Here is a 15,341-nt window from a genome sequence, read left to right on the forward strand (position 1 = left end):
GCTCAAGGTATGTGTATGCACAGGGGGATTTCAGACAGGGGATGGCATATACAGTACAGTACAATACAGTGCAATCTATGCCTCCTATTTTTATACACAGTCTCTGTGTCCTTATTTTCTGGTGGTACACCTACAGTGCAGAAAACTGAAAATGTTATCCTCTGTGTGAGGCCAAGATGGATCCATTCGCAAAGTAACATACTGTAATTCGCCCCGAACTTGCCCTAAATGGAGGCCAGTAAATGAAAGTGACTTTTAAATAGCCCTGGAGTGCTGTAAACGGGCTTTCTCGATACAATTTGTATTTTTTTACACATCACACAACATTATGAAAACGTGCTATAACACACACACACGCATGCACGCACGCACCCCTAACCCAACCACCCTCCATTGTTATTATTAGCTTAGGATCACTCCTCCAATCATAAGCGACTGGACTTCTTTAGCCTGGGGTTATTTTGGAGATGCAGTGGCTGGTTCAGAACTGCAGAGAGGCTCTGGGGCCCTGGCTGTGCTCCCTGCTCTGGGGCCCTGGCTGTGCTCTGGGTAGCGCTGCACGCCTGGCTGCCCTCCACGAGTCCCCGCTCTCCTCACTGTCACCGACAGCACTCTCGCCGTATACGCGACCGCGCTGCTGCAAGGGGTCAAAATGTCACGCACAGGGGGATTTCTGCTTCTTCTTTTCAACATCGCTCAGCCTCCTCGCTGTGTGTGTGTGTGTGTGTGTGTGTGTGTGTGTGTGAGAGAGACAGAGAGAGAGTATGTGAGAGACGGTTGAAGAGAGAGTACGTTTGTGTGTATGCTGTGTGATTCTGATGGAGCTTGAGGGGGTTGTTGGGTTCTGGTGGGGGTTATGGAAAGATATGCCCTTCTCTGTGTCATAAAAATAGGCATTACAGTGCAGGAAAATCACAGCTCGCCTCTTGGACATACCACATCTGTGCTTGGTTCGGCAAGAAATTGTCGCTAGGGGACTAGTTTGTGTGTGTGCGTGTGTGTGTGTGTGTGTGTGCGCGCACGCGGGCGGTGTCTTTATGGACGACCAGCTGAGACCACATGTGAGGAACATGCTAATTGGTATTCAGGCCGGTGCCCTGACAGCCTCCGACACAGTCCTTGCACATAGACACACGGGCGCACGCGCACACTCCAGAGTCTCCGTTGCCACGCAGCCAGGCTGGCGAGAGTTCACTCCATGGCGAACGTGTCAAACGTGTGGTCTTCTCTTCCAGAAGCACCAGTAAATCCCCAGGACCACCGGCGCAAGACAATTAAACTGAAGGTTTCTCTAACTCTCTTCAGGTCCTTTTTTTCCCCCTTCCACATTATCCCTTGCACACGGCCCTCTTTTGTCTCACCTCGCGCTCCCTTCGTTTCGGACTTTATTTCTGCCGGTTTGTCACTGCTGTAAAGGTTCTTGTCTCCTCCTTTTCGTACTTAATCCCCCTGTGTAAAGAGACTGCAGCCACAGTGGTTCAAGTGTAGTGCATGATTCAATAATGCACTACACTTCCTGCTCCAGGTTTGGAAGTGAAGCCACACTGCACGGAGAGGGCATAAATTAAGCAGAGTTATTGTAGTTAACCAAAACGAACTGTCACGAATGCCAACCCGGAACGTAAGTGGCACCAACATGAAGAGAGCCTACACCAGGAGTAACAGCAGGCTCTTTACTTTTACTTTAGAAAGGTTAAATCTATTCTAGACGGGAACCCCTGTTGATGTTTTAAGCATTATGTTATGCTTTAGCTGTTGAAAAAATAGCATACAAGCAAATCTTTGAATATATATTCTTTCAGAGAGAACGTTTTTAACTTCCAGGGGGGTCCCTGGAACAACATATTTTCAGATGGGGGTCTGCGGCCAAATACATATATTTTTTGGGGGTCCTTGACATGGAAAAGGTGAGCACTGACATAGAAACAGGTTTGTCAGAAAACTGTCAGGATTTAGAAGACCTTTGTAGAATCGTCCTCAGGTCTTAAATGGGTTAACAAAGGTTTTGCCTCACATGGCACAAAAACATAACTTACAAGAACAGCAAACAATCTTCCAGGAAACACAGGGGAAAACCCAACTGGTACGATGCAACACAGAGTCAAACAAACCAGTCACTTAAGTAGCAATGTCTGTCAATCATTAGCCCAACTGCCCACAGCCGCACTCCCAGGTGGAACAGTCTCTCAAAGCAGGACGGGGAGGGGAGACACTAGGGAACAAGGTGGGAAACATGAGGATGTCGGCCCAGGCATGGCACACTCTAGGCAAAATATATATTTTTAACTAACTATAACTAACTGAAACTGTATATTGTGTAATGCGATGCATTGTAAGCTTGTAGATCTGCCATTCTTTCATTTGGCCCCTGACTACCCCATCTTGCTACACTAACGTTTAGTGGAAAAGGGGCCTGCGTAAAGAATGCCAGTTGCCAGTTCTGAGATTTTTAAACCATACGAAGCTCAGTAATAACATCTGATTGTCTTTTTAAAGGTTCCTGCAAATCAGACACTCCTATCAGTGTCGTGCGTGAGCTTTCATTTTAAGTTCCATAACATCCACCGGTTCTGCCGTCCAAAAATAATTGAAAGTACAGCAGTTGATGATCTACGCACTCCTCACCTGTCACGTCTCTACATGATGGTAACGACATGGGAACACGGCAATGTGACAAGGAGAAACAAACAGATTACACTGTTGTAGTCACATCTCTCTCCAAGTCCCTCTCATTCAATTTTCTCTCTTCTCAGAAAAGCACAAACTGTCAATGCGAAGTGACTAATTGAGCCCGCGGGCCTTTCAGCTGCCACCACACCTGGAAATGGTGTGTGTACTTGCACGTGTGCGTGCGTGTGTGCGTGCATGTGTTTGTGTTGATTTGCAGCACTGTTCTTTTCCCAGGTATGGGAAAATGCAGTGCTGCTCTATAGCCAGGATTACCACCGTTTGTTGTAACAACAACGGCATTGATGCTTTGTCTGACCTTTTTCTTTCTACAGCTGCAGAGAGAGAGGCTGCAGAACTGAAGAAGGTAGAGGAAGCATCCGAGACTGCAAATGCTGAAATTAGGTAAGAGAAGAACAACAACAAAGGGGTGGTGGGGTGGTGGGGGTGAGCAGTATAAGTTATTTGCAACGGTCTGTGGTCTGTGGCTATTCCTGCTTTTTGTGGTTTAGCGTCCCCCGTGGACCAGACATTTGCAGCTCACCTGTGCATGGCAGCGAGAAGCAGGGTAGCGTGGCAGGGTATAAACCACGCCTTAACCCATTTTGGGTGGGAACCCCTTTTGGTGTTTTAAACATTATGTTGTAATTTAGCTATTGAAAAATAGCAGATCTATATAAGCTAAAAATAGCACTCATAGCGCGCCACCGAGTGGCGCGCTATGAGTGCTATTTTTGAAAAGTCGTGAAAATGTGCCTGAAATCTTTGAATATATGTTCTTTCAGAGCGAGTTTCTAACTCAAATCTTTGCTACTGAGAGGGTCCCTGGAACTACATATTTTCAGATGGGGGTCAGCGGCCAATGTCATATATATTTGGGGTTCCTTGACATGAATATGTTTGAGAACAACTGACATAGAAACATGTTTTTTTTTCCAGAAAAGACATTTTTTAAATTTCGACGTCAGGCCTAAATGAGTTAAAATAGACCCTGCACTTCTGCACCAGAGTAGTCGGAACTAAGCATCAACAGTAATGAGTATTCACTGTGTGACGCCCCTGCAGGGGGATTTTAATGCAGGAAAACAAATGCTACTGGTCGCCTACTGTGCCCTGGTGGGTAGGATTATATCCTATTCAAAACTTACTCTCAGCACAGCACACTATCAGCCATGAGGCAGGGCATGAATAATACAGAACTTTTTCCGTGACAAGTTCTCAACACAGGTGTTGTAACAAAGTGGCTGACAAATATACACCGTTATTATTTTGTTCAGGTGGGAATAAAGTGACATTCTGTCACACTGCGAGGGTAGTGTGCTTAATATCCATCCACCAAATGGTCCATTATCAAAGTGCCATATGATTCTGTGGACTTAAATGATTCCCCGGGTTAGTTTGACTTTTCCCTTTTATTTTGTATTCTTTTTTTCTTATTATTCTTTTTTTTTCTTTTTTTACATTTTCTACTGAGGAGGACAGATAAAAAAAAGAAGAAGCATAGGGTGAGGTTTCCTATTTTACAAGCCTCCCTCAACACGTTTTGCACACAGAGCTCAGTGCCAGCCAGCAATAGCTGCGGTATTAAGTACTACTGCAGCCTTGAGGCCTCCAAACTGTCCATTACAGGAGGGGAGAGATATGAGACAACCGCCGAGATAGCAGTTACCGAAAGGTCAAGCTCCCCCCCCCCCCAACCCCACCCACCCCCACCCCCAACCCCACCCCCCATACAAAAGCCTGCATGAGCACAAGCAGAAAGAAGAAAAAAGAGCTGGCATGCCTCCAGTTGCTCTATATTTTCATTTGCCACCTTGCCTCCGTTGCTCCTGGTCAAATGACTCATGTGCCTCCCTATCTATCATCTATGCATGATGGAGCCCAAGTACTGTATGGCCATTTTCTCTCTCTTTCCCTCTCTCTCTCTCTCTGTCTCTGACCCTATACGTGGGGTACAGGTAATGGTTATATGTGTATTCCATAGACATAATGTGTCATTAATGTCTCCCTATTTTCTTACCCTATATGTGTTTCATTCATTTGGCCTGTCTGTGTGAGAGGCCACTTTCCAAGAATGTTGATCCAAAGTGCATTGTATAGAACCATTATTAGGCCAGTGTTGTTTTTGGCAGCACATTTTTACTCTTGAATAGTTTTCATTTAGTTTTAGTCACATTTTAGTCGACTAAATCTACAGTTGATTTAGTCAACTAAAAAGTAATGACTGATTTTGCACTCGCTGAAAATAGCCGATCTATCTTGTCCACAAGTCCCTTCCTAACATTTTAGCCTAGTTTTATTTGTCGACAAAATTGTCAATATATTTAGTCTTAGTCATCATAGCTTAGTTTTCATCCCGTTTCCGTTTAGTTTTCATCAGTGGAAAAAGGTAGTCGACGAACATTTTCCGTCTCAGTTTTAGTCGAGGAAATCAACACTGACCCTTTTCACATACAGTACCCTCCACTCTGCACCGCCTAATCAGTATGAAAAGGAACCTGCCCTCCTCCCCGACCAGTTGTTAACCCCATTAGCAAGTCTGCATTATAAATATGGAGATGAACGCCCTGCGCTCACTGAGAGATAGGGCTCAGTTCCCTTATATGTGATTAGTGAGCAAAGCTGCTCTGGCCGGCGCTGATAATTGGTAACACTGCATAGCAATGGGCCCACGAGGAGCCAATCATCAACAAGCAGCCCCGACGAGCCAGTCACTCAAAGACACAAGTTATCCCCCCGTCAGCATAGCCAAGCGTCATCTGAAGATTATTAAAGTATTATGCGACGACGTCCATAACGGCAAACAAAAAAGACAGTCCATTGGTCAGTCTTCGATTATAACAGCGTTATATACTGTGTGTTATTTATCACACATAGCATTTCGTCGTTCTTCATGAGGGGGAGTGGTAAAATGAAAGAATGCGATTACTTGACCCCAGTCCCAGACCACCAGCTCTGTCTACAGTAATATCTCTCTGTGCCAAAAACCAAAAACGGCCAATGCCGTCATCACAAATTGATGATGTCAGCACATGTGGGCATGGTCGTTTTAAGCCCAATGAGTGTTCTTTTTGCAAAAGAACGTCACATGCAAGATAAAGCATGATGAAATGTTGAATATTTTGCCTTCTATAGGTTGTTAATGGTATGGTCACATATTATGCCAATTATGAAAATTGCTCAACATATGCAAGTTAGCATCCGGCAGTTTCTACATGCTGGGGACCCATACTAAACATTTCTAATATAAAACGTTGGTGTACTCAAGATGTCCGGGTTCATTTTTTGGCTAAGTCCTTCTTCTCGTCTCGAGAGCTAAAGTCTTTATATGCAGTTGTCAGATGTTTACAGAAATATTCATGTCCTTTACTAATACATCATGTGGTTCTCTCTATCCCTTTGGCCTTTAAGCTGATTGGCTAATACACATCTCAGAGTAAAAAGCGGCCATTGTCTTTCCGGCACCCCAGAGCTCCTATTTTGAAGGAACCCCGGGGAATGTTTGTGTTAATATAGTTCAGACTCAGAGCATGGCCATGACACAGCATCTCTCACACAGATAGAAGTATTGAACACAGTCTGTATATGTACTGTATGCATTATTTCATATCAATATCAGCCCTAGGGCGAATATCAGAGCAGTCAGCACAAGCTAAGTGGCACCTTGTGCTGAGTTGTCACCATGTCCGAGCTTGCCGTGGAAGCAATTCAGCAGGTCAGAACATGGCCACCATGTGCATTTATCAAAATGCTGTTTAGTCGTCTTTGTGACAAAATAAGACTAAGGGTAGGCTATGAGATAAGCAATGTTTTGCCCTGCCATTCATTGTGTAGCCCTTGTTAACCAACCACAAATGTGATTTTCTATCTCACACATGCGCGCTCTGTCTGTCTCTCTGTCTGTCTGTCTGTCTCATAAACCTTTCTCCAACTAAGGATGCCTAACCCCTTCGATATTCTGAATGTTTTGGTATATCTGAAATTTGCTTTACTTTCTCTCACTGTGACATTGAACAGATACTAGATAGATAGATAGATAGATAGATAGATAGATAGATAGATAGATAGATAGATAGTAGAATGACATAGAGGCAGTTGTAGCTACTGTAGGTGTTAGATCTCCGCTCTGGTGCATTATTCGCAGTTGCCTCACTATAGCACTCTGGCCACAGTGTTGACAGCTCCGTCTGTACTTTATACTTTAATATAGTTAAATTAGAGGCTGTTTTTGAGTGATGAAAGTGTTTTACATGGTGACAAATGGTCTCCGCTCTACAACCTCCGTCTAGAAAGTTGTATAATTACCAATTTCTCACTTTGCTGGACTTTTTTCACTAATAAATTCATTATTAATTTATAATTTGTTAAATTGGATTAAGTTGGTTAAGACCTCCATATTATTATGGTCAATGCCTGTGTGAAAAGTGGGAGCGATTGTTGCAGGCGATGAGGAGATACGGCGGTGTTTCTGACTGACAGACAGACAGACACATTCAGACAGACATTGACTGAATTATAGTATGATTTTATTGTCTACGCCAGGCCGAAGGCCCTCTGTGTGTGTGTGTGTGTGTGTGTGTGTGTGTGTGCGTGGGTGACTGACTGTCTGTGAAACCTTGCACGTGATCAAGATGCGTCTGATTTTCCAGATCCTATTCCTATTGGCTAAAACTATTCCAAAATGTGCGGCCCTTGGGTAGGCAACCTGGCCTGGCAGAGACCTGTGCTCTGAGGAGCACACTTTTCTGGTTATATTAATACTTTTTAAGTTATTTTTTTAATATAAAATGTATATAGTCTTTTCATTCAAATTAAAATCCGGTGTAAGCTTAACACTCAATGTACTTACTGTAAGTGAGTTATGAAAGTATATTAACTAAGCCAAAGTAATTAAAGTGCATACATTGTTGCTGGCAGCCAGGGCATTAGTGAGCTACTGTACAGTATATAGGGGGCAACCCTTTTTAGGTTAAATACTGCACACTTTTACTTTTTGTAAATCATTTGTAAAATGTAATAAGCAGTAGTGAGTCATTCTAATGAACCCACGGTGTGCTTACATTTCAGTATATTTTCTGTCCTAGTGACCTACGGAGGAGGCTGACCATAGACTATGGACCAGACTGGGAATTTCTGTTTCTTGGCAGCCAGTGTTACCACCTGAAAGTGTACGAGTAAGTACAGTCACACTTCATCTACATGGTTCATGTGCTTCATTTTCATGCCTTCATTTTCAATGTTGGTCTCATGCGAGGCCGTGCACAGTGAAAAAGGAAAGAGGAGATCCGCACACAGGATGAATACGAGTGTATGTGGCAATCTGTGAATCGTTGAAACGTTCAGAGCGTAATCGATGACGTGAACTAGCACGTGAACTAAACATATGGACACCGTGACTAGACTACTGTAATGAAAACACTAAGCAATTGTGATAAAAGTGTTAAATCAGTGAGATGACCAGAGGTTTTCTCAAGGACTGCAATCCATCTACATTTTTGTGCTACGGTACAGAAATTAATCCAATCTGTGGCCAACGCGAACTGCCTCAGTAAAGATCCAGCCGTTTAAAATTGATAATTTGCGAGCTTCTAGTCACCCCGCGAGCCAAGCAGCTAAATCAACTAAATTTAACCCATTCTGAACGGGAACCCATTTTGGTGTTAGCATCATGTTATGCTTTAGCTATTGAAAAATAGCAGATCTACAAGCTCATAGCGCGCCACCGAGTGGCGCGCTACGAGCTTGTAGGTCTGCTATTTTTGAAAAATCGAAGAATGACTGACATTTTTAGAATCTGATCTCAGGTCAGAATGGGTTCATCAGACCAGTGTGTGTCCAGTGGAAACCTCGTATGAATCTGATCTCAGGTCAGAATGGGTTAATCAACAGAACGAGCTTCTTTCACTCTCTCTGACTGCTTCCCTATAGAATCTGTTCTCCTCAGGATTGCCTGCCAGCTGGAGCGCTCTATGCCTGCTGTGGGTGGTTGCAATTTTTGAAAGATTGAAAGAAATTCATCTGAGATCTGCACTGCAAAAAAAGAAGAAAAAAATAAATCTGGCATCCTTGGAATCTATGGTCCGCAATGCCCTTACCCACAGGTGCTCATTGTGTACTTCTTTTTTGCCATTTCGAAAGGCAAAATCTGAAAGTAAATTCTCAAATGTAGGTCAGGGATCTATAGTAGTTAGTAGTAGTAGTTGCACCGTGTGTGTGTGTGTGTGTGTGTGTGTGTGTGTGTGTGTGTGTGTGTGTGTGTGTGTGTGTGTGTGTGTGTGTGTGTGTGTGTGTGTGTGTGTGTGTGTGTGTGTGTGTGTGTGTGTGTGTGTGTGTGTGTGTGTGTGTGTGCATGCGCATTTCCAGTAACACAGACTTATTGTTGGAATAGCAGACATATTGTTGGAATCTAAGCACGCACCATGCATGCACAGCGCCGTGTGCAGTTGACCTGCAGCCTCAACCCTTATCCTACGTGCTTAGAACTCTGGCTCTGTTTTCCTCTTATGTCCAAGACCCATTAGCTTGGATACACTGCACTGTTTTACATCCTTCAAGTCACAGAGGAGCTCAATATCCACCCGCAGAATCTCAGCACAGGCTCCTTTGACCTACCAGCACCCTCTCAGCAATGTACTAGTTCCTCATCCCTCCCCTCGCTTGTATCCTTCCCGTTCGCCTTGAACCGTGATCCTGAAGAGACGTGACATTGACAGACAGATAAACCGGCAGCATGCAGAGCCCCTCTATTGCATTCTCTCTTCCCATGCCCTCCAGTAGTGAAGATAGCAGAGCTCCAGTTCATAGAATGGACCGGAATCTCACACCACACGCTCCCTCCCCCTCCCCCCTCCGCCAGCTTCTTGATCATCAGTAGAAATCATCTTACATCCACACACTCCCTCGTGTTTAGATCTCTCACTTTTGATTAAACTCTGCCTTCTTTTTTCCTCTCTCTCTCTCTCTCGCTCTCTCTTGCTCTCTCCTGAACAGTAGCCAATATTGGAGAAAAGTGCCTGGAGCTGAGAAAGTGCGCTCTGGGAGTTCAAACACTGCCTATCTTTAATATAACTAATAGCCGCACATTATTTAAATTAATGGAATTCATTCTGTCTTTGTGTGTGGCGTGGCAAAGAGCAGAGGAGTTAAATGCCATTGGAATTAGATCATTTTAGATACAATGATCCAAGTGGAACAGCTACAGTATATACTGTATATATACAGTACTGTAGTCTCTGATGGGGAAAAGGAAATGCAGGGGAGCTGAATGTTGTTTTTTACAGAGACGCAGAGACTCTCAGCCTGATCCTGTCTTTAACCACTTGAAGCCCAGCATCCATACTCTGGGAGGAACATTATCCAGAAATAGCAGATATACAAGCTTACAGCGTCTGCGCTTATACAGTAGAACAGCTATTTTTTGGCTTAGAGATTTGGCAGAGATGGAAAAAAAAGAGGTCCAAGTACAGTTGCAATTCAGGTCTGTTTCACCAAGACTATAGAGGGTTTAAGTGGTTAATTACTTAATGTCTAAGCTAAGCTATTTGCCAAAATGTTAATTTCCATGAGGCAGCATTTCATATTTAGATTTTGTGAAGATGTCCCGCTTCCTAATGTATTTATTTTTGTCTGCATTGTCTCATGTAATTTGTTTTTTGAATCTCTCTCATGTGTTGGAGTGAGAGAAAAAAAAGTAATTATTTAAATTCAGAACCTTAAAACCTTTAGTTGTTTGGCCCGTTCAAGTAGAAAGACTGACGCTAAGATTAGCATCTAAATGCAGTGCATAGGTCGCCATTCACATGGCCATTGACAAGGCCGTAAACAACAATGAATGAAAACCAGAGAGATAGCTAGTTCTGGAGGATGCATTATCATTTAATGACATTTACTATTATATCAGGCACTTTTCTATCTTTACAGTGTAAAATCCTGAGTGTTAATTTAACTTGGAGTGTAATAAAGACCCCGTAAAGGGAACCTTAATCATTCGACATCCACCCCAGATCACCTCACTAAAACTGCCTTTGGGCTGCTGGTGGTGGTGGGTCCCTGGTCACGAGTCACAAATTTTAACTGCAGGATTCTGCCAGTGATGCTGAAATAAGCCTGGTGATTCAGTCAGAGTATAGCCTCACACAGCTTGGAGGTCGACGCCCTGTAGTATACCACAAGTTCTCCCAGGCAGAGTCCCTGCAGTACCTACAGCACAGCCTAATATTCCTCCTGTGGATCTGTTGACACTCCTCAAAGCAACTTAAAACATTGAAGGGCTGTGATTTATGCTAGACTGTCAGGTCAGATTGACTCAGCCTCCACTCTCGTGTCATTAGAAAGTACAGCGGCTCCATTGAGTCATGCCCGCTGCTGAGGTTCAGCTTTTTGACAAGGGAAGATAGAGAAGGAGAATGCAACGGCACAACAGTGGCTCTTCCAACTGTCTGCTAAAACGAACCAGGAAAGGAGAAGCTATCGGAGATCACAGACTATAGAGGATTTTAAGGATTTTTAGACTCTTTGGACTGTTGTGGAGCCTCCCCTCACCCACCCAGTACTTTAAATTAAATCATAATTGTTGTGTTTCCCCATGTGAGCTTGTGTGTTGTGCAGTTTAGGCCTGCGACAGTGCTGTTATGTTCTGACTAAGCAATTTGTACACGAGACTCTGGTTTGTATATGTCACACATATAGTTACTGAGGTAAACAAATTAAACAATGGCTGAATATTAGCTTTGCTTACAATTTACAATTTTACAATTTAGGCATTTAGCCGACGCTCTTAATCCAGAGCGATTTACATTAAGCAAGAACAAAAAGCATGGGGAATACATCACATAAAAACATTTATCATGAAACATGCGTAAGCTAAGAAAGTAACAGTGGAATATCTATAATGAAATAAGCTATACATCTATACTACTATGATATACATTATGTACTATGACGTGCTATGACTACATACAATGCACTTATGCTGTTTACATAACATGCTATAAGTCTGTATCAAATGCTATCTAAGTCTACAGAATTGCTATCTAAGGGGGTGGGGTAAGTGCTATGGGCCATGATGGAGTCTGAAAAGGTGGGTTTTCAAACTACGGCGGAAGATTGGGAGTGCCTATCTGGCTTAGCTGGCTAAACCGCCAGTGCCTCACTGGTAGCATTTCAATGGCTCTCAATTTCACCAGGTGCAGCACAGTATACAGGCCGGCTCGCGACAATCTGGTCAAACTATGAAAATATACAGTATAGAGTACCGATATATCGATCTGTCTGATATAGCAGCCATTATTTGACTCTTGCGACAACATTGGTATTGCAATTATGCAGGCAATGTTTTTAACAACTCTCAAAATGGCATGCCTGTTATGGGCGTGTAATTATAGGCTGTTTTAATTTGAATGTTTTCCAGACTTTTCAAAAGTAGCCAATCTACTGTACAAGCTGTAGGTCGTAACCTGACGTACAGTATAGATAAATCCATAGACCGGTGCCCTGTATGCCAGGTGTAGGCAATCAATACTGAGGTGTCAAGCTTAAAGGGACACTTCATCGCTTTTGCAACCAGAACCTATTTTAATGTTTAGGAGACAAAAAATACTTTCCTGTGTTTGTGTTTTTAGATATTTCAGTATTTCTACATGATGTCATGGACACTGGGCTCACTTCCTCCCTGGGCTACAATTCCCATAATGCTTTGGTGCACTGCTCCTCCCGGTGGATAGGGGGAGGGCTGTCTTACTGAGACAACATGTAGTCCAGGAAGTAAGTGAACCCAGAGTCCATGACATCACAAAAATATCTGAAAATACATACTGTATTACCCACATAGAACTCCCCAGGAAAGTGTTTCTTGTCTCCCAAACATCATTCAAATAAGATCTAGTTCCAAAAGGGGTGAAGTGTCCCTTTTAAGGGTACACCTCAGCTATGGCTGCGCCCAGGGCACCCCTCCGTGGATTTGTCTATGATGGTGATCGGTTTTATCCATCAAAGATATATCTTATTTTTTTGGCTTTCAGTTAAACGATTTCAAATTTCAATGTTTTCATAGAAATTGTATAGAAAATGTAGCACTTTTATATCGGTCAAAACTCCTAAATCGGACCCCAAAATCTGTCATCAGTCTGCCTGTAATCGAGTCGATGGACAGAATGTCATTTATTCGAACAGACATACTTCGAACTGTCCAAATACTAAAATAAATCTAAAAGAAACTGCCCACGGGGACCCCTGGTGGCTCGGGGGCCTGTTTCATTTGAAACGGTCGAAACACAGCTAAATCCATCTCTGCCCTAGAGGGAGCCATTTCTGATAGATTGGATGGAAGCCCGGGTGAGGTGCCGTGTCTGGAATGTTGGATGTGCCTCGCTGACTGCCTCGGGAGTAACAAAGGGAAATGGAGAAGGCTGCACGCAGGCATGTTTTGCAACAGCTGTGCTGTGAATCTTTCTGTCACAAATACGCTTCGATAAGACCACTGGGATCTATGAACAGGAAGGCAGTGCCTGCACATATTCATGCATATTATTCTGGGGGTAATATTTTTGCACAAAAGAAATACCAGATCTATACAAGCTCATATTGTGAGCTTGTCAATCTGCTATTGTTGCTGAAGAGATTGTGTACAGGGGAGAAAAAGGAGTATGAGCCCTAGTGGACAGTGGTTCCCAAACCTTTTCATGTCAAGGACCCCCAAATTGACACTAATTATCCCACGGACCCCCATTTGAAGAGATATTCCAGGGACCCCCATAAGAGAAGATTGTTACGGCTCTAGCAGTGATTCTCAGCAGTGATTAATTTCAAGGACCCCCAGTTTGACATGCATGTTAGTCTACGCCTACGGACCCCCATTTAATGGCATTTCTATCTCTGGGACCCCCCCAATTTATATTGTACAATCAATGTTAATTTAACTCTGAGAGTGTACAAATGTGTAGACTCTCAGAGTTACAGACCTACAGCGTTTAGAGGTGTAGTGAAATGGAAATGGTGGGCATTTTATTTTTGAAGTTTCAGCTTGAAACGCTGGCTCTGAAGTTTCTGAACCAATCAGAGCATCGCATCCCTCCAGGCTATTGGAGAGCTAACTGTAGCACGCAGCACGTTTTTGTTTTCAGGAAGTAATTTAAAAAAAAAATAAAGAATGGACTTGTGATATAAAAACACACAAAAATGAGAATTTGCCCATTTTTTTGGCATCCATTGTTAGGTATGCCCATATGATTTACCAGGGATATGGTCTAAAAATGTGAAAAACGTATTTTTCATTTTGCTACGCCTTTAAGTGGTAAGAGGATGCACATTGGTCAGATATTGGTCAGATACATTTCATTAACTGCCTGTTCTCAGCACATGCCACGTTGGCTTCACTGTAGGTGGACACGAAGAACAAAGACATGAGTATTCTTGTGTTCACATGAGTCTTACAATGATGGTCCCAACTCCAGTCGGAGGACATTATGGTTTTCAAAGATGACTATGAGCCAAAATCAGCTAAACAAAAGTGATTAGCCTACTGCAAGCTACTTGCCCGAAGACCTTGTTTGTATTGGTTTGTGGAGAGGGGCACAGTTAATCATAATTGGAATGTTGTTAAATGACAAACGATTGTGCTCGCACCAGCTACTTATGCATGTCCACGCCTCGAAGTGTGGGCCTCTTTGTCACAGTCTGTGCCTTTCAAATTATGATGGATGTGGCAGGGACACTGTCATCAAATTAATGCATGAAATTCAGCATTACTCTTAATGAGCTGCTCATGCAATTAATTAACTTCAAAAGGTCACGTTTGGTCAATTGTCAATAACAGAAGAGGCAGAGAGAGAGAGAGAGAGAGAGAGAGATCAAGTTCACCTGATTTTGGACACAAGCTTTTGCTAGTGATGTGAGGAAAAATACAGTATTGTTGAAAAGGGCTTTATAATAAATTATAGAGGTGGTTTAATGCAAGCCTATTCTCAAGCTTTAGTCTGCAGTGCATACCGGGTAATACTAACAAAGAAATGCTTTAAACTCCACTATTGGAGGTAGAGACTAGTTGAAGAGAGGGTCTGGCAGAATTTGATCCTTACCCGGAATGGGTACATATGGTTCCTACAGTAATTATCTTAATCATTGCGAGATGAACAAGTGCATGAGCAGGAAAACTGTGAATTGGAGCGCTCTAATCCGGGAAAGTGTTTCCTATCAAATCCCATTTTCGTTTTTCGGTTTATAGCACCGTTTCAGCACTTCCAATGTGAGAAATCTAATTATCACCTCATGTCGGAGATTTCCTTGCACGTTTTTATTGTTTTTAGGCATTTTGAAGATGAAAAGTGAACGTTCATTTCATCCCAACTTCACAACTAATCTCTTGTTGTTACTGACTCCCCATGGCTTTGAAAAAACATTCTGCCACGTGACATTCTTTGCCAGTAAGATTATATTTTATCAGATAAAACCCCATGCACATTTTTTCGGGGGTTTCCTCGTGCTAAATTCAGGGGCCCGCCTGCAGTTCCAGCTTTCACCACTACGTCTCATTTTTTCACCCAGTGTCAATTAGCTAATGTAATCCTGGGCTCGATCACTCCCTCTTCCAACCTGGGGAGAGCAACGAACTGACCTCATGCTTCCTTCAATGCATGAGCGGCCAAGCCACTTATTTTCACCTGGCATGGGGTGTTTCC

General features: G+C 43.1%; 1 protein-coding gene across 2 annotated transcripts in view; it reads left to right on the plus strand.

Moving 5' to 3' along the window:
• LOC308335620 (glucosidase 2 subunit beta-like) overlaps positions 1-15,341 on the plus strand; it is a 182,357-nt gene that overhangs the window by 119,705 nt on the left and 47,311 nt on the right. For both annotated transcript variants that reach the window (XM_080792724.1, XM_080792725.1), the window contains 2 exons: positions 3,003-3,072; positions 7,752-7,841. In XM_080792724.1, coding sequence (XP_080648850.1) covers positions 3,003-3,072; positions 7,752-7,841 — 160 coding nt within the window. The remainder of the gene's footprint in view (positions 1-3,002; positions 3,073-7,751; positions 7,842-15,341) is intronic.

Source organism: Protomyctophum bolini (assembly GCF_963924005.1).
Source record: "Protomyctophum bolini genome assembly, chromosome: 20".
Lineage (NCBI taxonomy): Eukaryota > Metazoa > Chordata > Actinopteri > Myctophiformes > Myctophidae > Protomyctophum > Protomyctophum bolini.